The following is a 26,389-nucleotide window of genomic DNA, read 5'->3' as shown; positions in this document are numbered from 1 at the left end:
TTGTAAGTGTGTTGTGTGACTTGTGTCGGCTGAGTGGGTTAGGGAGTGAGTGATTAAGTTAGGGTTAGAAATGAACTGACTTCTTGTTTTGATATTTGGGAAAAAAAGTTTTTTTTTTTTAAAAATACAATTTTACCGGGTTTCAGGTCCAGACCTGAAAACCCCGGGTTTGGACCTGATCCGGACCGGGACCGGGAACCTTGAATTTTAAGGACCGGGACCGGACCTGAATCTACAGGTCCGGGTCAGGTCCGGTCCCAACAGGTCCGGATCAGGTCGGTTTTCAGGTCCGGTCCTGTTTATGTACACCCCTAACCTTACATATCTAGCTTACATTGTAACCAATTCTAACCAAATAGTTTCACAAATATGAAACTGAAAAAAACCGATACAACACACACACACACCCCATCTGCCTATACTTTATAGCATCATACTTTCCTACACCATACTCATTGTTCCTTCTCCATAGCTTCTTGTTCAACTTCTCAACTTCTTTGGATAAACCTTTCCTTCTCATGCTCATAACATTCAAGCCTTGCCCTGATAATGCAAAGATATGTAGTAAGCCCGTGCTTCTCTGCTATGAGGACATTAGTCACATCTCTTTGCCAGTATAGAATGCCATCATCAACCCACTCGGATTTGTCACAACCCCTTTGCCCAGTTTTCATGGTCATAAAATTTGCATGCAATGAATTTTCTCCAAGGATTATCATGGGTCCATGAAGTCCTCTTCGCAACAGGAAAACCACAACCACATTTCGTAACACCTCCTCGACCCATAGTCGCTGCATAATTGAGAAAAATTAAAAAGGGGAAAAAACCCCTAATTCTCAATCAAGAATCGAAAAATTCAGAGTTACACAAATTAATCACTTACATGATGTCGAAAATTGGTGATAAAGCCTTCTACTGCTTCGATTTTGCTGCACTCCACAATGGCGTGAGAATTGAGAACACAAAGGAAAGAAGGAGATGAAATAGAATACAGAGAGTAGGAGAGAGAGAGAGTAGGAGAGAGAGTGTTTATTGGAGGGAAAAGGGTGTGAAATTAGGCAAAGTGGGGTGTAATTAGGAAAATAGGGGTCATGTGCGTGGCACATGTTATAAAACACGTGGTCAACGCCGGAGAATGGTGAGTTAACGTCAGAAAGTGGGTTTTGGCTGTCTTGAACAAATTTTTTTTTTTATTTTTTTCGGAAAACAAATTTTTTTTTTTAAAAGGTATTTTTTGGCCAAAAAATTTTTAAAAGGTTTTTTTGGACAAAAAGGTCACTTTAAAAGGATTTTCTTGACAAATTTTCCTTATAAATAGGGATTTGTTAAACATCGCCCACAAATTACTACATAAAGCCCACAAAATTCACTTGGTTTCCCAAAATTGCCCTTGACCTTAAAAAAAAAAACACTCACACTCTCATCACTCACACTCTCATTGCTCATCTTCTTTCAACCTCTCTAAAAAAAAAATCAAAATAACGGCAATGTCGAGGCGGCAAGGAAAGGAAGTGGCGGCGGCGGCGGAGGGAAGGATGTCCCAAGAAGGAAAGGTATATTTTGTTTAAAAAAAAAAAAAAAAAAAAGGGGAAAACCGCCGTGAACGCGGTGGGGCGCCCTGGCTGGACGCCCAGCCGGCAGTGGTGGCGCCAGATGCAGACGCCGCCACCAGTTGGCTAGCGCCTGGGCTGGACGCCACCGCCACGGTTGGGCGTTTAGTCTAAGCGCCGCAGCCGTGGCTGTGGCGTCCAGCCCAGGCGCCAGCCAACTGGTGGCGGCGTCTGCATCTGGCGCCACCACCGCCGGCTGGGCGTCCAGCCAGGGCGCCCCCCCCCCCCCCCCCCCCATTTTTTTTTTTTTAATTTTTTTAAAAAATTGTTTTTAATTTTTTTTTTTTTTTTGTAATATAATTTTGAATTGTTTTTATATTTTGTTGTTTATTTTTATAAATTTTTTCAATTTCGTTGTATTTTTTCTACGTTTATATTTTGTTTACTATTATTTGTATGTTTTTAGTGTATTTGATTTGCGATGATGATTATTTATCGTATAAATTTTTGTATGTTTATATATTTTAAAATTTTGTGTAGGGTCGTCATGGTGGGGGGAAGAATATAGAGCTTCTTAGTAGAAGTTATTCAGTGGAGAGGTCGGGGCATAGACATGTCAGATCCCGTGGTATTTCGGCCTCAGTTCGTAGAGAACGGATCCACCGTCGGGATGAGGATGACGATGACGATGATGATGCTGAGGAGGGTGACCAGGAGGAGGAGCAGGAGGAGGGCGCAGATGAGGATGAGGATGTGGACGATGGCAGTGGACCGTATGATGATTACGGTCCATTTAGTCAAAGGGTTGATTCAGATTACAAATAAAGAATGTAAACAAGAAAAACTAAAATGCAGCTAGGGTGTTCCATTCGTGGATCCGGTCATTATATAGCGCATCCCAACCCTCTACGCTCGCTGTGCGAATGTTGTACCACCGAGGTATAATCGGTGGCACCGGAAAATCGGTTGACATGTCTAGTCGGATGAAATGTCTGTATGACGACCCAAGAAACGCAATAGCTAGCTCTCTGACCGGTGTGGTGACAGTCTCACGCGACCGCCAAGGGAGAACCGTGGTACAAGGATAATAAGCTTGACTATGCACTCCCAGGCCGAAATGCATGACTGCGCATTTGTAAATGTTTGCAACGGCAAACAGATCTAGGGGCGCGTCAAAATAATGATTTTCGCCGCAAGGTCCACCTCCCCACCGGATACGCCGGAGAGCGCCATCCAAGTCATCCTGGTACACATGACGATAAACATTTCGGTTAGAGGCAATTTCGCTGTACATCAACTCACGCACCAAACCGTAGTTGTCTTCGCCCATTTGAAAAACATCAGCCACGACCCGGAATCCGCAGTTACCATCTCCGATTACATCATTCCACCCTTCCACGTACGACATGATGATCGCAGGTATCCTTTCCTTGTACGGAAACTGATCAACATCGTTTCTTCCTATTCACCAAATAATTAATTATAGACAGTTAAGAAGACAGGAGTAACACTTTAAAACTATGTGCAATAAAAACAACCAAAACGTACCAGTTCTCAGGGGCATATTCACAGACGATGAAGATTGACTACGACTAGATGACGATGTCCGACCACGAGAACGACCACGACCTCTTCATATACTATCATCTCATGGTTGTGATACCCCCATTTAGAGTAACCTATCACTTCCCAACCGTCACGACTCCGTAGTTGTCGAACCTTTACTCTGAACTCACACCCACAACCTTTCCGCTTTGTGTCAAACCGAGTGGCTGTACGAAAATCTCTTTCTTCTCTTTTGCGATAACGGTCACATCTCAAAATGCGATCCATTCTACCATCCCGTTGAGATTTATGAGTTGCTACTACCAAGCAAAATCCAGCTGCAATTGCAACCTGTTTTGCCCAATCAATCGCCTGTTGAGCTTCTTCGAATGGACCATCATGTCCAAATATCTCACTGTAATCATTTTCGTCTCCACCATATTCCTGCATCAATTATATATTACAATAAATACATTTAACGGATAATACATTTAATTTCTATATTTCCACATAATTAACACAAAAAAAAACATAATTATATATAATCAAACTTAATTTTTATAAAAACCCAATTCGAATTTTCAAACTAAATTTAAAAATATACCATTTCGAATTTTCAAATTTAATTTTAAAAAAACCTATTTCGAATTTTCAAATTTAATTTACAAAAAACCCATTTCGAATTTTTTTAAAAAATCATTTTCGATTTTTTATTTTCACAAAAAAATTAAATAAAAAACAACAACAAAATCAAAAAGGAAAAAATAAAAATTAATTATTAAAGGTGGCGTCTGCCAGGGCTGCCACACCCACTGGACTGGCGCCTGGCAGGGCCGCCTCACCCAGTGGAGTGGCGTCTGCCCAGGACGGGCGTCTGGGCTGGACGCCACTCTGGTGGTCTGGGCGTCTAGCCTGGACGCCACTCTAGTGGTTTTGGCGTCCGGCTTGGACGTCCAGGCTACGGTTTGGGCGTCCACCCTAGGCGCCGGAGCCACTACGACGGTAAACCGTGAATTTTAGCGGTCACTTACCTCGTTTTCCGTCGACGACGACGTACCTCCGGCGTCCCCCGCATCTCCGGCCTGCCATCCGGTCTCCCCCGACGAGCCAGTACGGCTCCACATTTTTTACACCGAGATTATCTCAATTTTAGCAAAAGGGCATAATGGTCAAATCATAACATATTTGTGGGCTTTATATGGTAAATTGCGGGCGATGTTTAGCGTTTCACTAAAAATAATACTGTAAAAGTGGTACAAGTAAAAAAAAAAAAAAACAATAAAAAAAACATCAACTCTCATTTCTTCACTCGAAATCACAAACCCTACAATTTGAGTCGTTGATTATCAAAGACTCAAACTTTTTGATATTCTTTCATTTATTCTGTTATTCACTCCCTAATTTCATTCCATTGAGGCGATTCCTGTGATTTCCATCCTCCATTGAAGCAGCTTTCTGAGGTAAGATGTTGTTTCTTTTTGTAGTCATCGAATATCAATTTTACAATCTAGGGTTTATCGTTAAATTAATTCTCAGTATGCTCAATTTAGGGTTCATCTGAAGTCGATCATTGAACTCTTGGGGTTATAACACTGAGGTTATTAAAGATTATAAGCAGCGAATTTGTCGATAGAGAAGAAATTTATGTGAAATTTCAATCCTAATTTGATGATTGAATCAAGTTTGCCGTTAATGTTAGAAATCTTAGAATGGAACTATGATATTTGACCTTTTCTCCCTAAAAGTTGTGAATTTTCGGGGCTAAATTGATAAGTGAATCTAATTTATCTGTAATGTTAAGATGGGACTATGAAATTTGACCTTTCTCCCTAAAATTTGTGATTTTTCGTGGCTAAGTTGACAATTGAACAAATTTACCTCTAATGTTAAGATGGGGCTATGAAATTGGATCTTCTCCGGGCGTACTTCGTTCCCTGGTTCGGTGACGGGCCTGAAATAAAATTGTGCCAAACAAAATGCACGAGAGACCGAGCGACATTATGTTAAGAGCTTATGGTTAACATTGTGGTTGTTAACTTAGCTTTTTTGTGAATATACATGATCATAAGTAGGAGTTTACATAACCTATCACCGTATTATTTACCTGTTGTATTCATAGCGAATCATTTCTTGTGTAGAGGCTGGCATCCGTCGATCAACATGTCTACCTTTGCGAAACCAGAAAATGCTTTGAAGCGAGCAGAAGGTTGGTAACTTAAATATTATTGTTTTCTTTGTGCCTCTTCCCTTTTGCCTCTGTTTGTTTGCTTTGATGTGTGCCTCTTGACCCACTTCTAGATGTTTCCATTACTCAAGATGCTTCCTTATAACTTGTACGCTTAATTTATGATGATTTCTTAGGATTTAAATATATGTGCAATTGTTTGGTTGACACTAACATAGGAAGTGGAACATCCTTGGAAGTTCTACTCCCCCACAAAATAGAGGAATTCACTCAATTAGTCCCCACATATCCCATGGGAATTAGAACTTCCTATGTTAAGCTAAACAAAATCTGGCAGTTGCTTAGTAAGTTAAACTTCATGGGGCATTACAACTTCATAGGAAGCAATACTTTCCACCACTAAGATGTAACTAAACAAGCACTTACAATAGTTATTACTTGAACTATCAGCCTTCTTCGTTGGATCTGATTTGTTTTGATAGAACCTGCAGTTGCTATGGTGTTGGTTTTAAGTTTAAGGATGTACAGGGTATTTATTATATTTTTTTTGTTACCCTAGGGATATAATTTATTGCGTTAGTTGTTCTACAACTCTTTAGTTTCTTATGATAACCCTTTCGTTCTTCCATCACTGAATGTAAGGCCATTTCAGCTATCTGAGATTACCTATCATCAATTCGTATGGCTTTATATTTATTATCTCTATCTTATACTGTATTATAATATAATATATTTCTTGAGTTTGGATTTTTTTTTTTTTTATCTAATTAACTAATCGCTGTTAGATTTATCCTTTTATTGGCTTCCCTTCCTTCTTTCTTTGGCACATGTGCATGCATCCTTTGATTCTTTGTTATTATTTCATTCCCGTAATGGGAAAACTGTGTTTTGTTTATCTGGTGTATTATGCTGTTTTTCTTGGTTCTCATGTCAAGTTTTTACTTTCATTTATTGTAGAGCTGATCAATGTTGGTCAGAAGCAAGATGCCCTGCAGGCCCTTCATGACGTTATTACCTCCAAAAGATACAGGGCATGGCAGAAAACGTTGGAAAAGATCATGTTCAAATACATAGATCTCTGTGTTGAAATGAGGAAGGGTAGGTATGCCAAAGACGGTTTAATCCAATATCGAATTGTATGCCAACAAGTGAATGTGAATTCTTTAGAGGAAGTAATTAAGCATTTCATGCACTTATCAACTGAGAAAGCTGAGCTTGCTCGTAATCAAGCTCAAGAAGCATTAGAAGAAGCACTTGATGTTGAAGATCTTGAGGCAGATAAGCGTCCTGAGGATCTAATGCTAAGTTATGTTAGCGGAGAGAAGGGAAAAGACAGGTCTGATCGTGAACTTGTTACACCTTGGTTCAAATTTTTGTGGGAGACATACAGAACTGTTTTGGAAATATTACGTAATAATTCAAAATTGGAGAATCTTTATGCTGTAAGTATCTATTTATTTCAATTTTTTTTTAAACATTGTATTATGCTTGCCTTGTTTTATTTGCGAAGCATAACAATGCTATCTTGGGATGGAAGTATACGAGTCCTCTTTGTAGATATATAATTCTGAATAATGTTTTGTGATTTTTGTTTTGTTTTTTTATTTTTTTCCTTGAGTATTTTGATGTATACTTGAAACTATATGACCGCAATGCAAACTACGTAGAGTTTAATTATATCGTCTATAACTGTTGAACATACTTGCAGTTCCCTCTCTTCCCATTTTTACCTTTTTCTTTTCTTTATTCATGCTATATAGTACAGATGTGAAGCTCTTTGAATTATGGGGTTAGCTTAGGTTGGGTCCAACTTGTGAAAAATCTTAGGAAAAGGTCTTTACACGAGGTCATATGGTTCTAATCCTTTTTTATGGTATGGCTTTTTTCTTGCTTTAGAACAAAATTACATCTATTGATTGAAGGGAGGGCTAAGTGACTAATATTCATGATAGTGTGCTATAACTGTTACTGACCAGGGTATTCGATGATAGTATGCTATAACAGTTTGCCTCATAAGGTGTGTATGTGTTGAAAATTGTTTTTGTTAGTGTTGGCACTTCACTTTTCTGTGAAGGTGTATATATCACACTTGCTGTATTCCATGCAATGTATTCTTTGATTTCTTTCATTAAAGGAATTTTTAATCCTATAAAATAACAAGGATGTCTTCTCTTGATCCATAATTATTAAATTTGAGTTTTGCTTATAAGTACTAATCTCGGGCTTTGCTCTGTCTTATGATGCCGCAGTAATGATAGCTATATTTTTGTATGCGTGTTTTACATGAACTACTTAGGAACTTATATTTTGCTCTATTGTTTTGCAGATGACAGCACATCGCGCTTTTCAATTCTGCAAGCAATACAAACGGACCACAGAATTTCGCAGACTGTGTGAAATAATCAGAAACCATTTGTCAAATTTGAATAAATACAAAGACCAACGAGACAGGCCTGATCTGACAGCTCCAGAAAGCCTGCAGTTGTATCTCGACACGAGATTTGAGCAACTAAAGATTGCCACTGAACTTGAACTTTGGCAGGTGAGGCAATGGCCAAGGAATTTCCTGTGGCAGCATTACTTTTTTTAGCTACCAAACTTGTTTAGAATAATATGCCTGGTTTTTGAGTCACGATATCCTATCTTTAATGTTAAACAAGAACAGCTGGTTGTCTCTCTAAATACTGTCTCCCTATGTGATTGCTGGTGAATTTTAAAAGAAAGCTTAACTTTAGTTTTATGTTGTTAAACTCGGCTATTTCTGAAAATTTTCCATGATTTATCCTAAAATGAAGGGTTGAAGTTTCATACCCATGTTCGAGTTTCAAGGATTTGACATAGGTACTTGAGGTAAAATGTGGAGTCTAAATAACATAGATTTTGACTCATATTTGATGGTTTTACTAATTGAAAAATGAGATTTTTTTGTCACCTTTTTCCAGATCATTTACTAATTATTGATAAAGCGGAAAGACAGTTGATGATTTTGCATATCATAAACATCAGAGCACTGCCTTTGTTGGGGTTGGTACTATGGGTGAGGCAACAAGGTTGAGTTGTATTCAACCTTAGACCTACAATATTGGATAGATTTGTTTTCATTAGGTTAATTTCACAGCACAGTTTTAGAGTCATTTTCCTTTATTTTCTAATTAGTAGTTACTGCATGTGTGGTTAAAATTTTTGTGCTCTCATTTTATACTGATCTTCTATTGTAAGTCAAATTATTTTATTTATTTAATATTTAATAAAGCATTTGTTTCTCCTTTAGGAAGCATTTCGCTCGGTTGAAGATATCCATGGCTTGATGTGTATGGTTAAGAAGACACCTAAGCCTTCGTTGATGGTTGTTTACTATGCCAAGCTCACTGAAATATTTTGGATTTCTGGTAGCCATCTGTATCATGCATATGCTTGGCTCAAGCTTTTCTTGCTTCAGAAGAACTTTAACAAGAACTTGAGCCAGAAGGATTTGCAGACGATAGCATCATCTGTGGTTTTGGCTGCCCTCTCTGTTCCTCCTTATGACCATAAGCGTGGTGCATCTCATATGGAACTTGAAAATGAGAAAGAGCGTAATATGAGGATGTCTAATCTTATTAATTTTAATCTTGATTCCAAACCTGAGAGCAGAGAAGTGGTAATTGATTGCTTATCCATTAGCTTGTTTTGTTTATCTTAATATGTGTAATCTACTTTTTGCCTCTAATAGTTCTATTGTTTTAAACTTTGACAGCTCTCACGCTCAGCTCTTCTTTTGGAACTGGTATGACCCCCCAACTGCTCATTGTTTCAGATTTTTAGTATTGAAAACCAAAGAGATTTTGTGGCAGAAATGTAGTCTTTTTTACATCATCTTATCTTGGTTTTTTTATGTAATTGGCAGGTTTCCAAAGGAGTTATGTCTTGTGTACTGCCAGAAGTGAAAGATCTTTATCATCTTCTAGAGCATGAGTTTCTCCCCTTGGATTTGTCTCTAAAAGTTCAGCCCTTGTTGAACAAAATTTCTAAGCTTGGTGGGAAACTTGCCTCAGCTTCTTCTGTACCAGAAGTGCAATTGTCAAAGTATAGTCTTGCCTTAGAAAAGCTAGCAACTCTGAGGTTGCTACAGCAGGTGCACCATTTATAATATTTTGCATCTCTACCAAGTGTATTTTGCAAATGTGCCATAGTACACTGTGCCATAGCTGCCTTCAGTGTCATTGATATCCTACTTTTGACATCGCAGGCTTCCCAAGTTTACCAGACAATGACTATTAGGAGTTTATCCCAGATGATTCCTTTTTTTGATTTTTCTGCTGTGGAAAAGATCTCTGTAGATGCTGTCAAACATAGGTTTATAAATATGAAGGTTGACCATATGAATGGTGCTGTTTCGTTTAATATTCTGGTAAGCTCTCATGTCTAGCATCTATGCGTTATGTCCATTAGTTTTTATAAACTGTGTGTGTGCGTGCAATGAGAACCAATTCTAGAATGAGAACTGTGAATTGAGAACTGATTTTGTCCCCCATAGGTTAAACAAAATTAAATTAAAGTAAATGAATTGATCCAAAAGTAAATATCCAATCCAATTAGACAACTCTCTATGCTTGAATTATAGACTTTAAAGAAGAAAAACACATTGATAATCATTAAATATCAACATTAACAAGAAACTTTTAATTCCCTTTGATATAAAATTGTTTCAGATAAGATTTTTTTGTTTATTATGTTATTTAAGTAGAGAGAAGTTAACACACTCACTTTCTAATTGATTGTCTTTATAAACATGGAATCTAATAATCTCTTGATAAATTTATTAGTAAAAGTATATTCACGTTATCACGTGGGATCTTATTTTCATCTCGATAGGTAGTTTCACATCATCAACTTTTTATAATTTTTTATAATACATATTTGAAGATATATATGCTTAAATGTTGCATTGAGATTGTATAAAAAGTGAAACATGACTATCATTTAGAAATTGAGTATTAAAAGTAAATTAAATTTATATAGAATTCAATTGAAATTTTAAAATTAAGAAATTGGAAACTAGTGTAGGAAGTTGCAAAATTAAAAAAATCATAACTATAATTCCCATTTTACCTTTAGATATTTATTTACTTTTAATTAACCAAACCCAATCTCTCTTTTTTTATTCAGTTTTTAAACCCCACTATCTTGCTATTATATTCACCTTTTAATCAACCAAACCTCACATATGTTTTATTCATACTCTTAAAAACATATGCAAAAGGCAAGTTAAAAATTAATGTGCGGATGGGGAGGGGTATCTAATTATCTGTAGTAACTAAGTAGAACCCCAAAAATGAAATATAAAATGGGGGTTTGTTAACAATCAGGTCTAGAAATTTGAAACGAATTTTGTACTCTTAATTTTTAATCTGATCTTGACCCTAAGTTGCTTTATGTCTGATTAAGCTGAATAAATAACTATTAGGTGGAGTTCATTTCTGTCTGATCGGTTTTCATATGATATCATGTTACCATAAGATATATTTTTAAGAAATGTAGTTCAGGATGTTCAGAACTACTGTTGTCCTTGCTCTGAATTTAGATCTGAATTTGACCCTAAGTTGATTGATTTGTGTGACTTAGCTGAATAGGATCTACGTATGTTGTGCATAGCCAGTTCAGGTATTCCTATCTCGGGTAAACTATGAACCTTTATCCTACTTTTTGATTGATTACTTGTTGAGGGCTTTTGAGTTGTTGAACATTCAGATTTTTTATTATTCTTTTAGGCCTTTTGCCTCAGTTGAGATTTTGGTGTCCATATATGTAGGGTCACCTTGTAAATCGTTTGACCAATCATGATGTTTAATGCAGGATCTTGAATCTGATACCTTGAGAAATCACCTTACAGTGCTTGCTGAATCATTGAATAAGGCAAGGTCCATGATATATCCTCCCCTTAATAAAGCATCAAAAATTGGAGATTCTTTATCTGGTTTAGCTGAGGTTGTGGAGAAGGAACATAAGAAGCTTCTTGCTCGTAAAACAATCATTGAGCAGCGCAAAGAGGAACAAGAACGCCAGCTTTTGGAGAAGGTATGATCATAAATTGGTGTACCTTTCTTGAGGAAATTGATTGTTGTACCTTGTTTTATGCAGTCCTGTTTAGAACTGATATCTTTGGTGTCTTAATAGGAGCGTGAGGAAGAGTTGAAGAGACTACAGCAGCTAAAAAATAACGAGGAAGCTGAACAGAAAAGGCTTGCTATTGAATTGGAGAAGAGGAAGATTCAGCGAATCCAAAAGGAAATCGAAGAACGTGAGAAGGAAGAAACAAAAGCTCTGATTCAGGAAAAATTCTCCAAAAATAAGAAGAAACCACTTATTGAAGGGGTGAGTCCCCCTCCCCGCCCTCCCCTGATAAGACTTCATGATGTTGTGTGCAAATTGGTGTTTAATTTGTGTTTTATGTACTTTATTTCAGGATAATTTGACAAAGCAACAATTGATGGAGTTGGCTCTCAATGAGCAGCTGAAGGAGAAACAAGAAATGGAGAAAAAGTTGCAGAAGTTGAGCAAGCAGATGGATTATTTTGAGAGAGCTAAGAGAGAGGAGGCAGCTCCACTAATTGAATCTGCATATCAACAACGCTTGGTTGAGGAGCAGCTTCTTCATGAGCGTGAGCAACAGGTAGATTTTAACTTGAATTCTTTCTTCGTACTTGGCACTGTATTATGTAGATACATAGCTCACTAGGTCTGTGCATGGATCGAATATTCGAATCAAAATTTGATTTTAGTTTGAATATCCTAATCCTTGGATATCAGAAAGACAAAAACTGCAATCAGAAAATTTTGGATATCCGAAAATTTTCAGATTGGATATTGATATTAATCTGTAACGAGTGCTGGGTATGCTAGGAAGAGCAAGCAGAGGGAATGGATCACTTACAAGCGTAAGGGAAGGAGAGGACTGACATAAGCACACCAAATACCTCAAGCACAGCAGGAGCATGGGAATTTTCCTAACAATCAGTGACAACTGCTTTTTGGTCCTTTCTGGCTTGTTGTGTAAATATAAGAAAGGGGAAGGGGGAGTGTGTAGGTAGGCAATCATTTTGTAATTCCTAGGTGAAGGAGATTTATACCCTAAAGGTGCTCCCTAGAGAGTGGTGGCCTGAAGTCACTCAGATCCAAGACTCCATTTTTTAAGTTCTTATCAATCAATCTACTGCCTTCTTCCCTCAAAAATTGCTGCTTTTATTGCTTTCTTTCCATAAATCTGTTATGTTGAGTTAGTGTGTTACAAGTGGTATCAGAGCGGCGGTCTTGCGACCACCAGAGCCGGTAACCACCAACCCCTGCACCAACTCCGATAAAAAAAAAAAAAAAAAACATGGTTCTCTCGGCAACTCAGAGGTGCGACACCTTAGAAGAGCAGATGACCGGAGTACAAAATCAGTTGGGAGCCCTAGAGACGGCCATGAAGGCTCAGGAGGACACCCTAAAGAAGTCGATGGAGGATGCGGTTCAACGGTTGGACCACCGTTTCGAGCTGTTCCGACAGCAGCAAGAGGCTCAAATGACGGCGAATACAAACACTCAAGCTCAGCGAGGAGTTGCGCAACCTGGTGAATCAGAGGAATCACGAGCAAGGGCAAGGTAGCAACTTTGGAATGCGTAACTTCAATGACACCAATGGTGGCGGCGACCACCGCTGGAAAAGGTACGGATCCCGATGGGTGGATCTTGAAGGCGGAAAAGTACTTCCAACATTACCAACTCACGGAGGACCAGAAGCTGCAATCCGCCATCTCCGCCATGGAAGGCGACGCGTTGAGGTGGTTCCAATGGGAGAATCGGCGCCGACCCATACCGAACTGGGAGAACATAAAAGTCCGTGTCTTGCGCCAATTCCGGCCGACCCACGCCGGAAGCCTCCACGAGCAGTGGCTGGCGACAACCCAGGAGACCACCGTCCTCGAGTATCGCAAAAGATTCATTGAACTCTCTGCTCTAGAGGATATACCAGAAACACTAATGATGGGCCACTTTATTCAAGGCCTAAAGGAGGAGATTAAGGCTGAAGTAAGGATCTTGAACCCGTTTAATCTGGAGCAAGCCATGGAGATTGCGGGTCGGGTCGAAGAAAGGAATCGGGTAAGTGGATATAGAAGGGGGTCCGGATTTCTTGGATTGGGCAAGACCACTGGAGCCCAAAGTGGGCTTAAGTTTGCAAGTGGGCCGACTTCGACTGGGCCAGGACTCATAAGCACATATGGGACTCCGACCCAAGGCTCGGCTTCTTTCAAGGGTTGGCCTAAAGCCCCATCAGAATCCCAAGCCTTTGTTAATTTCCCAAAAACCACCGGCTCCTCTTCGACGAAAACAAAGGGCCTCTGCTTTCGCTGCGACGAGCGATGGAGTGCCGGCCACCGGTGTAAGAACCGTGAGCTCAGCGTGCTGCTCCTCGGCGACGCAAACGATGAAGACGCTAGGCCCTCCAAGCCACCCAACGGCGGCTCTAGCGACGAAGAGATAACGCCCGGAGCTCTGCTCTCTAGTGGGCCTTTCTAGTCCTCGCACCATGAAACTCGAGGGCAAGGTTGGGCCTAAATCGGTGGTGATTTTAGTAGATCCGGGAGCCGCCCATAATTTCATTTCGGAAGGGTTGGTGGCGGAGGTGGGGGTGCCCGTGGATGGTGCTCGAGAATTCAGTGTGTCTCTAGGGAGCGGGGATGTCATACGGGGAAGAGGGAGGTGCCTAGGAGTTAGAGTTGTTTTGCGTGAAGGCTATGTGGTGGTGGAAAATTTCTTACCACTCCGTTTGGGGAATGCTGACTTAATTTTGGGGATCGAGTGGCTGGAGAAATTGGGTTCGGTGGTGCATAACGGGAAGACTCACGTTATGAGTTTCATGATGGGAGAGGAAAGGATAACTTTGAAGGGAAATCCAGCCTTAGAGCGGACTAAGATCTCCCTCAAAGCCATGCTTCGCACCCTGCAACACGAAGATTTTCGCAGCTCCGAAAGGATTGCCACCAAAGCGGGGGCATGAGCACGCTATAATATTGAAGGAGGGCAGCAATCCGGTGAGCGTGAGGCCATATCGATACCCCCAATTTCAGAAAGATGAAATTGAGAGATTAATCAAGGAGATGCTTGAGGCGGGAATAATCAAACCGTCTGTTAGTCCATTTTCCAGCCCTGTTTTGTTGGTTAAAAAAAAGGATAATTCGTGGAGATTTTGTGTGGATTATCGTGCTTTAAATCGAGAGACAATACCAGGCAAATACCCCATTCCCATAATCGAGGAATTGCTCAATGAGCTTCACGGGGCTGCTGTTTTCTCGAAACTCGACCTTAAGTCGGGATATCACCAGATTTTGGTACGGGAGGACACACATAAGACAGCCTTTAGGACCCACGAAGGGCACTACGAATTTCTGGTAATGCCCTTCGGGCTCACTAACGCACCAGCCACATTTCAAGCACTTATGAACGAGGTGTTTAGGCCGTTCTTAAGAAAGTTCGTGCTCGTGTTTTTCGATGATATTTTAATTTACAGCCCCGATAAGGAGAGTCATTTGGGGCACATGAAAAGGGTGCTCTCGACATTGGAGGAGCATCAACTGGTGGCGAATTTCAAAAAATGTGAGTTCGGCCAACCGAGAGTAGCCTATTTGGGCCACATTGTGTCGAAGGAAGGAGTGGCAGTGGACTTAGAAAAAGTTAGAGCAATGGTGGAATGGCCTATTCCTCGGACGTTGAAGGAGTTGCGGGGTTTATTAAAGGCTATGCTCAGATAGCACGTCCCCTGACCGAGCAGCTACGCAAAGATAATTTTGGGTGGTCATTGGAGGCCACGGCAGCCTTTGAGAGGTTGAAAGGAGCCATGACCTCTGCCCCTGTTCTCACCATGCCTAATTTCAGCAGGATGTTCATAGTGGAGGCCGATGCTTCCGGCTATGGGCTAGGTGCGGTATTAATGCAAGACTCTAGGCCTGTGGCCTTCTATAGTAAGTTGCTAGGGCCGAAATCACAAGCCAAAGCCATCTACGAGAAAGAGTTAATGGCCATTTGTTTGGCCGTGGTGAAATGGCGGCATTATTTGCTTGGGCGCCGTTTCGTGGTGAGAATCGATCAACAAAGTTTAAAGTATATCATGGAGTAAAGGGAGGTGGGCGACGACTATCAAAAATGGGTTTGAAAATTATTGGGGTTTGATTTCGAAATTCAATTCAAACCCGGAGCGAGTAGCCGAGTAGCAGATGCCTTGTCTCGGAAGGGAGAAAGGCTGGGGGAACTCACAGCCATGATCACTACCTCGAGAGTTGACTGGGAGGAGGTGGAAAAGGAAGTAAAGGCAGACTCGGATCTTGGTAAATTAATGGCAGAGCTGTCAGCGGGGCAAGAGCCGCAAGGAGGGTTTTCACTCGAGGGAGGAAGATTACTCTTTAAGGGAAGAGCAGTGCTTCCTAAGGGATCCTACATGATCTCTAAATTGTTGAGAGAGTATCATGACAGCCCGGTGGGTGGACACCAAGGAGAGACGAAGACTTACTTAAGGTTGGCTGCCGAGTGGTATTGGAAGGGAATGCGGAAAGAGGTAGCAGCGTATGTGAAACAGTGTGCCGTCTGCCAACAAGCCAAACACTCGCAATTGCAACCGGCTGGGTTGTTGCAGCCCTTACCAATACCAATTCCTGAGACTATTTGGGAAGATATCTCAATGGACTTCGTGGAGGGACTTCCAAATTCAAAAGGGGCTGATTCGATCTTAGTAGTTGTGGATAGGCTATCCAAGTACGCACATTTCATCGGGTTAAAGCATCCTTTTAGTGCTTTGACAATTGTGGAAGTGTTTACCAAGGAAGTTGTACGTTTACATGGGATGCCCACATCAATTGTGTCGGATAGGGATCGTATATTCCTAAGCATATTTTGGAAGGAGTTGTTTAGATTACAAGGTACGGACCTTAAGAGAAGCACCGCTTACCATCCCCAAACCGACGGGCAAACCAAGGTTGTTAACAAAACCTTGGAAACATACTTGTGCTGCTTTGTTAATGGCAAGCCCAAGTCATGGAGTAAGTGGCTACATTGGGCAGAATACGCTTATAATACATCCTATCATGCTTCTACTTGTTTTACACCTTTTCGGGTAGTGTATGGGAGAGATCCACCCAAGCTGTCAAGGTAGGCCGAGACCCCAGTGGACAAGTTAGAGGAATGGTTACAAGAAAGAGATTGGGTGTTGGATGAACTACACTTGAATCTGGTTCGAGCACAGCAAAGGATGAAATATCACGCGGATGTGAGAAGGAGGGAAGAAGAGTTTCAAATTGGGGACTCAGTCTATTTAAAGCTTCAACCTTACCGTCAAAAATCCCTTGCAAGAAGACCCAATGAGAAGTTGTCTCCGCGCTACTACGGACCCTTCAGGGTGATTCAACGGGTTGGTCAGGTGGCTTACAAGCTCGAGCTGCCAGAGACTTGTAAGGTTCACCCCGTGTTTCATGTGTCTCAGCTTAAGCGCGCCTTAGGGGAGCAAGTGGCTAGTCCTACCATTCCTGTGCAGCTGACAGAAGAGCTGGAGTTCAAGACAGAACCTGAGAGTGTGCTGGATTCGAGAGCTGCCAAGGGAGACCCTGACATTTTGGAGGTACTCATTAAATGGCACGGGTTGCCCCTAATTGATGCAACCTGGGAAGAAGCAGCAGTAATTCACGAAAGGTTTCCCTCATTTCACCCTGAGGACAAGGTGAATTTTGAAGGAGGGGGAGGTGTAACGAGTGCTGGGTATGCTAGGAAGAGCAAGCACAGGGAATGGATCACTTACAAGCGTAAGGGAAGGAGAGGACTGACACAAGCACACCAAATACCTCAAGCACAGCAGGAGCAGGGGAATTTTCCTAACAATCAGTGACAGCTGCTTTTTTGTCCTTTCTGTTCTTGGCTTGTTGTGTAAATATAAGAAAGGGGAAGGGGGAGTGTGTAGGTAGGCAATCATTTTGTAATTCCTAGGTTAAGGAGATTTGTACCCTAAAGGTGCTCCCTAGAGAGTGGTGGCCTGAAGTCACTCAGATCCAAGACTCCATTTTTTAAGTTCTTATCAATCAATCTACTGCCTTCTTCCCTCAAAAATTGCTGCTTTTATTGCTTTCTTTCCATAAATCTGTTATATTGAGTTAGTGTGTTACATAATCACAGTTGGTTAATAACTTAATACTTCTCACTAATTTTTTCACTTTTTTATCGCTAAGTTGCACATTATATTTTAGCAAAAAAATAGTCTTTTTGCAATAAAAAAAATAATTATCAAATGACCATCCAATTGTCACATGAAGTCTAGTAGGCAGTGGATAATACATAATAAAGTCCTAAGTTCAATCATCAAATGACTATTCTATTGAAAATTTTATAAATTCCAGGCTTAATTTTTTGGGTATTGGTTCGGATATTCGATATCCAATTTTTTTCCGGATACCGGATATCCGAAAATTTGAAAATCAATATCCGAATCTGCATCCGATATCCTTTTTACATATCAGATTTTCGATCCGATCTGAAATTTTGGAACGGATATCCAAAAAATCGGATCGGATTATCAGAATTTTGAATTCTCGCAGGCCTATAGCTCACCCCCTATTTAGAATTAACTGCCTAGAAGCTAACATATTTTCCTTTCGAAAATTACCATGACATGAAACATAGTATGAGAAATCAATTTATGAAATGTTTCTGGATTTGAGTTTCTCATTTTTATTTAATAATTCAAAGTTATGAAAGCAGTGTTTCCTTAAACTACTTTTAAATAAGATTTGGAATATGTATGTACATGTTTAGCATCAAGTATCTTTTGAATTTGAACAAACTCTGGCTTTTCAATTTGGACACTCAAGTCTGGACATAGGGGCCTGCCTATCCTGTGCTAACATAAATTTAGATATTGTATTGCAAGTCCTTTCACCTGTGTCGGGGGTTAAATTATCTTTTGGGGGCCACCAACTCTGTCAATCTTGATCTTCAATATAATTATTCTCTTTTTGATTATTATTATTATTATTATTAATTTTATTTAAATTCTCATATAATTACTGTTAAACCTTTATTTTTTCCGAAGAATTCAAGAGATTGCAAGCAGTTTAATAGTTGGCGTGTAGGCAACAAACATTTTGGGGAGCATGTAGGCCTTGTACCTGTTTGTCATATGGCGGTAGTGGGTGGTTTTTTTTTTTTTTTTTTTTTTTTTTTTGGGGGGGGGGGGGGGTGGGCGAAGCTAAGATTTACACTGAACGATGAGTTTATGTGGCATTTGGGTCTAATTCAGGTTGGGTGATTTTCTTTGATATGACTTTCCGGTAGATTTCAGGTTCGGGTCAGGTCATTTTCGGTTCTATTGCCGATATGCTTATTTTAATATAGTAATTATTTTTAGAAACATTCATTAGCAGGTTGGATTGGGTATAGGTCAGGGTGAAACAGTAATTTCGGGTAAAGTTTGGGTCTTGGGTCAGGTATGAGTCTGTTTTGCTATGTCTAATTATGCGCTCAGCAGACATGTATATAACTGTATAGATATATCATGTGTTTGTCATAGTCAAAGTTATGAAGTGCTTATGCTCTCTTTAATCCTGGGAAACACAGGTCTTTTGGTGCTTAGTTTTTATCTTCCTTTGGTTAAAAAAAAGGATTGTGGGAATATATGTTGTTTAGTATGGGACAGACATTCGACTGTGTTCTTTCAGTCCATATCTTCAATTTTAGTTAGTGTGCCACACCAGTCTTGGAGACTTATGATATCTGTATGCTAAGATGCCCAAAAAATTACTTAGTGGCCTTACTATATTTAATTCTTCTTTACTGCTCAAAGGGCGTATGCTATTTTGGCCAGTTTCAGATAATCTAATTAGTCTTGAATATAATGTTACAGCTTGAGGTTGAGCTCAGCAGGCAGCGTCATGATGGCGACCTTCAGGAAAAGAACAGACTTGCTCGTGTAATGGAAAACAAGGTTAGCAGCTCATCATAATAAATGCTATTGATTTATTTATGTGCTTGTTATCACTTGTCAGGCAAACTTGGTTTTTGCCCTTAGATACTCCTCAGTTCCTCTTTTTTTAATTGCAAGGTTTCACATTTCATGTTTTCCAATGCTTAATTTTAATACTTCCTCCGTTTCATAAGTAGAAGTCTATTTCCCATTTTTCACGGGAATTAAGGAAGTTGGTTGGGAGTACAAATATGCATGTGTGGTTAGAGAGAGATGGAGAAAAAGAAAAAGTGATTGAGAATTATTGAAGAGATGGAAAGAGAAATTGTTGGGAATTGATGCCAAAAATACAAAAAAACAAAAAAAAAAAGAAAAAAAAAGGAATGACAAATCATAAAAAAGAGGGTATTATTGTCAAAAAGTACTATCTATAAATAGAAACAGACTTCTAATTTTGAATACCCAAAAAAGGAAAACAGGCTTCTAATTATGAAACGGAGGGGAGTAACTCTGTGTTTTATTACGTGCTCCATTTGTCCATGCGTGGAGCCGTGGAGTTTTAAAGGAATTGTAGAAAGTAATAAAATATGATTGAAGTGGGGTTTGTTGAAGAAAAAAAAAAATCTAAAAAAGAAAAAGTGAGTGTAAATGAGGAGGAGAGATAATATGAAAAATATTAAAATATGATTTGAGGGGGGTCACTAGTGGGGAGGGAAATAGTAAAATGTTGTCAAAAATTTTCTAAAAAGGGAAATAGAACAAGTAATAAAATACAGCCGCGAAAGGAAAGTGGAGCAATTAATAAAATACAGAGGGAGTATATCTCTAATTTTCGGTGTGTGGAAATCATAAAATTTGATATTATGAGAGTTACAAATTGAATCTTTCAAGACCCCACGTGATTATATTTTTTCTAAAGTTATAACCATTAATAGAGTTATAGAGTCAAAATGGATTGTGAATAATGCAGAAGTTAAAACCGTGGCTACTAAATAAAAAGGAGGAAGTATTATTGAAGTAAATGAGATGTACTTGTCTTATATTGTCATTTATATTATATGAGGTTAATGATTGTTTCTCATCATCCCTCTTATCCTCAGAAAATTTTCCAAGAAAGAGTGGTGGGTCGCCGCCAGTCTGAATTCGAAAGATTGAGACAAGAACGGGAGGAGCATTTCCGTCAAATTCGTGAGGCACGTAAACAGGAAAGGGTAGCTCAGCGGAAGATGCTTTTCTATTTGAGATCAGAAGAGGAAAGATTGAACAGGCTGCGTGAAGAGGAGGAAGCACGGAAGCGTGAAGGTCTGAACAGCTTTTATGGCACAACAATTTTCTCTCAGCTTACAACCTTTTTAATTTTTTTGCTAACCTAGTACCTTGTTGATATATATGTACTGAACACTTGTTGCTTATATACCATTTTATGCATTTAAACCTGCAGAGGCTGAGAGAAGAAGAAAGGAAGATGCTGAGCGCCAAGCTAAGCTGGATGAAATTGCAGAGAAGCAAAGGCAACGAGAGCGGGAACTTGAAGAAAAGGAGAGGCTAAGAAGACAGCAGATCCTTGCTGGTGAGGCTGCTCGGTCTTCTGAGGCTTCTCCTCTTGCCAGGCCTCAGGCAGAGGCGGTACCTGCTGCAGCAGCAGCTTCTGCTGCTCCGGCTGCTGCTGCTGCTGCTGCTGCTCCAGCACCTACGAAATATGTTCCGAGACACTTGCGGGAGAAAGCTGCTGTGCCAGCCCCAGCTCCAACTGCTGACAGGTGGCGAAGTACTGATCGCCGTGGTTCAGGTGGGGGCAGCTCAAGGCCCACTTGGTGATGATCCGTGTGGCTTAGAGTGTGGGTTTTTCAAGGCCCATTTGGTCATCAATTCGTGCTCAAGGTTCTTAAGCTCTCTGACCACTTCTGTTGCAATTAGACAGGCCAGACAGTGCATGGTTTTGTTCCTTTGAAACTTCTTTGTGGCAAATGGCCATTCTCAGAGTTTACTCTTTCAATTTTGTTTTCAATGTTCGTATTTATGCTGCTTTATACTGTATTAACGAGCAGCAGAGTATTAAGAGGGATGTTGCTAGTGTTAAGACTATGAAATGTATTTTTGTAAAACTTCTTCAGACAATTAGACGACTTTGACGTGCTTTCTTTTATTATTGAGCTTTTTGATGCCTACCTTTTTGGAGGATGGAGAACTTTTTTTTTCGGATATTTGAACATTTTTTTTCTTCAAACTACTCCCTCCGTCCCTTATGGACAAATTTTAATCCCAAAATGTTCACCCCATTTGCTATTTCCAACAACCATTAATATTATTTTTTTACCAAAATTCCCTCTAATGTGCAACAATATTTTTGTAAATTTAAGTTTTTTTATGTAAAATTTGTTTTTCCATGTACTTTTATTACTTTATCTCTCTACCTTTTTGCATATCCAATGTCAATTTACCTTTTCAATGTACTTTAACTATTTTTATTTGTGTTTATTAATTCCCGTGAAAAATAGCCATAAGGGACTATCAAAAGGGGACGGAGGGAGTATTAGCAAATTCTTGCCTATCTAGACTTATCATTAGTATGAAGGTATTAACCGTATTATCATATGGTTCTTCCAATTTTTATTCGAGTTAAGTGAACTTATTGTCAATCAAACTAAATAGAACTCGAAACTATTAGGAAACTATTATCCCTAAGTCTTCCATATTTACTTAATCCTAACCATGATCTTCTCTCAGTTTCTCTCAAAACTCAAGCTATCTTAGGCTGGAACAAAGGCTTTTATACGGAATACTTCACATATCCAAGCCAATAATTACAAAAAAGGACAAGCCTATATCTCTTCAAGCCATTTCAAAATCGCTTTACATAATAAACGCCAAGTCTATACTAGATAATATGAAATATGGTTTTGTGAATGAAGTATGGTTCTGTAATTTGACTTCCGGATGTATGTCAATGTGTTCATCTCGTGTGGTGTATATAAGCACTTCTATGAAGGAAGTTTTGACAGTTTCTTGATAGCCATCCCAGTGACGAGCTGGTTTCATTATTGAATAATGCGATAAGATTGTACATGCTCTTACAAGGAAGCTTTAAAATCTAACCAGGGAGAATGTTTTAACAGTCATTAGACATGGCTATAAATTGGTTGCTTCTCAAATGTAGCTATCCACTTTGGTCTGTAAGTTGGAACTGATCAAGGAGGAAGACGGAGCACTTGATTTGATTTCGACATCGGTCATAAAGGTTTACTGTCGTGATCTCATTTCTTATTGAATGAAAATGATACCAGTGGTTCATCTTTTGGTAGACTGTCGTTCATTCACAACCATGAACCATTACTAGGTCTACTTATGTTCTTATGATCAAGGTCATCTCTTTGATGTAAACCAAGTATGCATACAGCGCCCTAGGTGATGCTTATGGTGAAAGAACAAAACGACTGGTAAATAGAAGAGTCTATGAAGAAGGAACTGTATTCGTCCAGTTATCTTGAACAAATTTATTTTCCCAAGACTTCTGTGTATTTAGTTGAGGATTTCTGTGTGAACATAATTTGCTTAAAATTATATCAAATTTCATTCAATGCTACAACAATACGTAGGTGTCTTTTTCTTCATTATTTGAACTTGTGTTTAGTGAGATATATACTTTTAGTAATGTCTGTAATGGTAATTGTGAAAGGTTTCAGTAAGTATTCAGTTTCTACATTGTCATCTAGTTACGCGTTGTGCCTTGATCAACCTTGTAAGCTGCATGATTTCACCTTTCAGAAAGCTTCGCAAAATCAGAGTATAAGCTGTATATGTCAAATGTTCCTGCATTTTTTTGCTGATTCGTCAACTAGACCTGCTTTAATCAGTGTGCAGGATGTCTCCAGTATCACAAACTAGTTGACAACCTGGGTCTTTTGCTTGAGTATGACTTCCGGAATGATACTAAGAAGATTAGGATGAATGTTTTTGTATGTAATTGAATTCATGATAAGATTGTTTTTGCATGTAATTGGAATATTGTTTCGTGCGTTAAAGTACTCAACTATCAACAAAAAAAAAAGTACTCAACTACTAGTATATTCTATTTTAACACAAGAAAGGAGCATATATTACATAAGGTTTAAACCTAATAGGACCAGAAGGTCATAATTCCAATATAACAAAAGAGTGAGAAAATACAGCGCGAAAGAAACATCGAAAATAGCAGATATAGATCAGAATGTAGCAAAAATGGTTATAAAACATGCTAGGAAAGGACGGCTATTGAACTAGAACAGTTCATGAGATTCATTCATATCATCTTTCCTACACGATAACAAAAATTTCCTCAAAACTCTCATCTCGTAACAAAAGGCCAGTAAATAAGTCAAAGGAAAAAGAATCTATTGTTTATTTTTATAAACCGAGGTGGAGATTACAATACAAAAAGCAGAGCAGCTAATGAGTCCTTTGAATCTTTCATCCCTGAGCTGGCGATTGGGCTGGTGGTTGAGTTGCTTGTTGTACAGGTGGTTGAGTTGCCTGTTGTACTGGTGGTTGAGTTGCCTGTTGTACTGGTGGTGGTGACTGGGTTACAGGGGAAGGTGGTGGAGGCTGGGTTACTGGTGGTGGTGGTGGAGGCTGGGTTACTGGTGCAGGTGGTGGTGGAGGCTGGGTTACTGGTGCAGGTGGTGGCGGTAACTGCGATACTAGTGCAGGTGGTGGTGATTGGATTACTGGTGCAGGTGGTGGTGACTGGGTGGTGATTGGATTACTGGTGCAGGTGGTGGTGACATGGTTACTGGGGAAGATGGTGGCGGTGACTGGGATACTGGTGCAGGTGGTGGTGACTGATTTACTGGTGCAGGTGGTGGCGGTGACTGATTTACTGGTGCAGGTGGTGGCGGTGACTGGGCTACTGGTGCAGGTGGTGGCGGTGACTGGGTTACTGGTGCAGATGGTGGTGGTGACTGCGATACTGGTGCAGGTGGCGGACTAACTGGAGGAGATTTGGGAGGTGGTGGGGAAGTTGGATTCGACACTGGTGGAGTAGACAAGGGTATTGGAGCTGTTGTAGTTGTCGGGTTTGACGGAGGTATGGGTGGTGCTGGTGATGCATTTGTTGGTGACATTGCTGGCGCTTGTGCTTTAGCTAATGCTACGGCAAGAAACATGCCATATAACATGCAAACACACCTATTAGCCATTTTTATTCTGGTTAGGATCTCAAAGCTATGTAGATGGGTTTAAATACCAAGTAAAGATCGACTTTTAAGAGATGGAAAGGACTTGGTGAAAGGGGAGAGGTAAACTTCAAACGGTTGTTGCATCTCACTCTCATCTACTGAATAATGGAAGTTGTGATTTTTAAGTAAAAAAAAAGACAGGAAAAACTTGTTTTACATGTTAAATTGTGGTAATCATTTTTCAAGATTTTGGATTAAGATTTTGAGCATCCTGCATGGGATTTACTCAAATTTGTGTTGATTTATAATTTCCTCCAATTTCTTAAAAATACAATAGCTTCACCAACATATTTGTCAATGCACAACTTTTTTGACCAAGATTACTTAATAAAAATTAAAAAAAATGAATACATTGAAAGTAAAAATAGAGATGAATTCAACATATTTTGCAGAAAGACCATTGTTTTTAGTAAGAATACGTGGGTCAAATTAAATTTTAGTACTTGTATATGAATAATAAAAAGTCATATTTTGCAATTTATAGGAAAAAAAGGAAATAATTAAAGAACTTGAAAATGGTGCCAGTGAGATCCAAAAAGCTAATTTGATAGGTGGTAAAGGATAAGGATAGGTTGCCAAAAATGATCCAGGAACTGTACTTACAAAAGAAAAATTCTCAGATTGACCAAAGCCTGAGCCAACCCTAGCCTCAAGCTGAGCCAAACTGTCAACCTAATATGTAGATGACTAGCCAGAGAAGTCAGAAAAGACCGACTTAATAGATCCCTTAACGATTCCAGCTGAGTTACAAGTGACTAGTCTGAGTCTCGGTTAAAGCTATTGAGGTTTAGTGAATTTCAAGCTAAGCCCTAACTGAGAATGAGCTCAGTTCAGCACATTTCTTCCTAAGGATATCTATATACCATTGATGTCACCAGTCATTGGCAATATATACTCCATAGTTCGTTAACAATCCCTACTTTATGCTTATTAAACTTACATCCCTTCAGAATTCACAAATAGGATTCTAAGGGAATTCACACTTCACAAATAGGATTCTGAGGGAGAAGGAAATTACTGTTGATGACAGAAATCTTGACCACTCTCCAGGAATGGATGATCTGATCGGAGATCAGGCGTGTATTCCTAATCTGCCTCTTAATTGATCAGGAAATCCCCGAACGGCCCTTGATGTACCCCAACTATGACAAAAAAAAAAAAAAAAAAAAAAAAAAAAAAAAAAAAAAAAACCAAAAAAAAAAAACAAAAAGCTACACGGAGAATGTCCTAATGACCTAATCTAGCAATGTCACCATATTCAGATTAATAACTTTGCTATTATGGCTTTAAATCCATCGTGTGGCAAATGAAGTCACTTAAGCTGAGACACCAATATGGTAAGCTAAGGGAACTTAATGAGGAGGGACTAATAAGAGTAGCTGGTTGACAGTTTAGATCAAGGAGGTGGTGGTTATGGAGCACAGATAGAAAGGAAAAACAAGAGGAAGAGTGTTTCTTATCCTATAATCCAAAATAACAGCTTTTCACTGGTAGTTGTCTTTTATCTTCACTCCCTCTCTTTTCCTCCATCAATAAAGCATAACCCTTGTTTTCATCAAACTCAATTACAAAACTGAAAATCCAAGAAGGAACCTTCCAGGTAGAAAGCTCAAAAACATTATAGGCTATGAAGAGATGGTGGATTAGGCAAATAAATTTCGCAGAATATATGATACATTACATACTTATCAAGTACCCTGTTTCCAACAGTATCAGGAACACAAAAAAATATCAACAGCATTTCCACTAGAAGATAATGTTGTCACTGGATCTAAACAATTCAAGCTATGTATATATAATTATTTCTTCTGCAAAGAGTTACATAAGATGGTTGCATTTTTATCCAAACAATTCCGCTCATATCGACAAGCAAGTGATCAATTAGTCGTATAATGTTTCCTAGATCATATCAGGAAGTTATATTGATGGAAGAGAAATA

The 26,389-nt window shown here is 39.3% G+C and overlaps 2 protein-coding genes across 2 annotated transcripts; both read left to right on the top strand.

Moving 5' to 3' along the window:
* The first annotated feature begins 4,304 nt into the window (after window positions 1-4,304).
* On the top strand, window positions 4,305-21,441 carry LOC110704150 (eukaryotic translation initiation factor 3 subunit A-like). Its single transcript, XM_021881931.1, has 14 exons — window positions 4,305-4,555; window positions 5,234-5,301; window positions 6,238-6,722; window positions 7,607-7,822; window positions 8,552-8,920; window positions 9,017-9,046; window positions 9,167-9,394; window positions 9,509-9,670; window positions 11,116-11,337; window positions 11,437-11,634; window positions 11,726-11,932; window positions 19,178-19,258; window positions 20,338-20,539; window positions 20,679-21,441. The coding sequence occupies exons 2-14, from the start codon at window positions 5,256-5,258 to the stop codon at window positions 21,053-21,055; spliced, it is 2,823 nt and encodes a 940-aa protein (XP_021737623.1). The 5' UTR covers window positions 4,305-4,555; window positions 5,234-5,255; the 3' UTR covers window positions 21,056-21,441.
* LOC110704115 (glycine-rich protein DOT1-like) lies at window positions 21,205-24,454 on the top strand. The gene is made up of 5 exons (XM_021881893.1): window positions 21,205-21,328; window positions 22,914-23,108; window positions 23,803-23,943; window positions 23,988-24,044; window positions 24,102-24,454. The coding sequence occupies exons 1-5, from the start codon at window positions 21,205-21,207 to the stop codon at window positions 24,452-24,454; spliced, it is 870 nt and encodes a 289-aa protein (XP_021737585.1).
* Window positions 24,455-26,389: the final 1,935 nt, after the last annotated feature.

This window comes from Chenopodium quinoa, unplaced genomic scaffold (genome assembly GCF_001683475.1).
Source record: "Chenopodium quinoa cultivar QQ74 unplaced genomic scaffold, ASM168347v1, whole genome shotgun sequence".
Lineage (NCBI taxonomy): Eukaryota > Viridiplantae > Streptophyta > Magnoliopsida > Caryophyllales > Amaranthaceae > Chenopodium > Chenopodium quinoa.
Note: the sequence above shows the minus strand (reverse complement) of the source record. Positions and strands in the feature narration are given on the sequence as shown.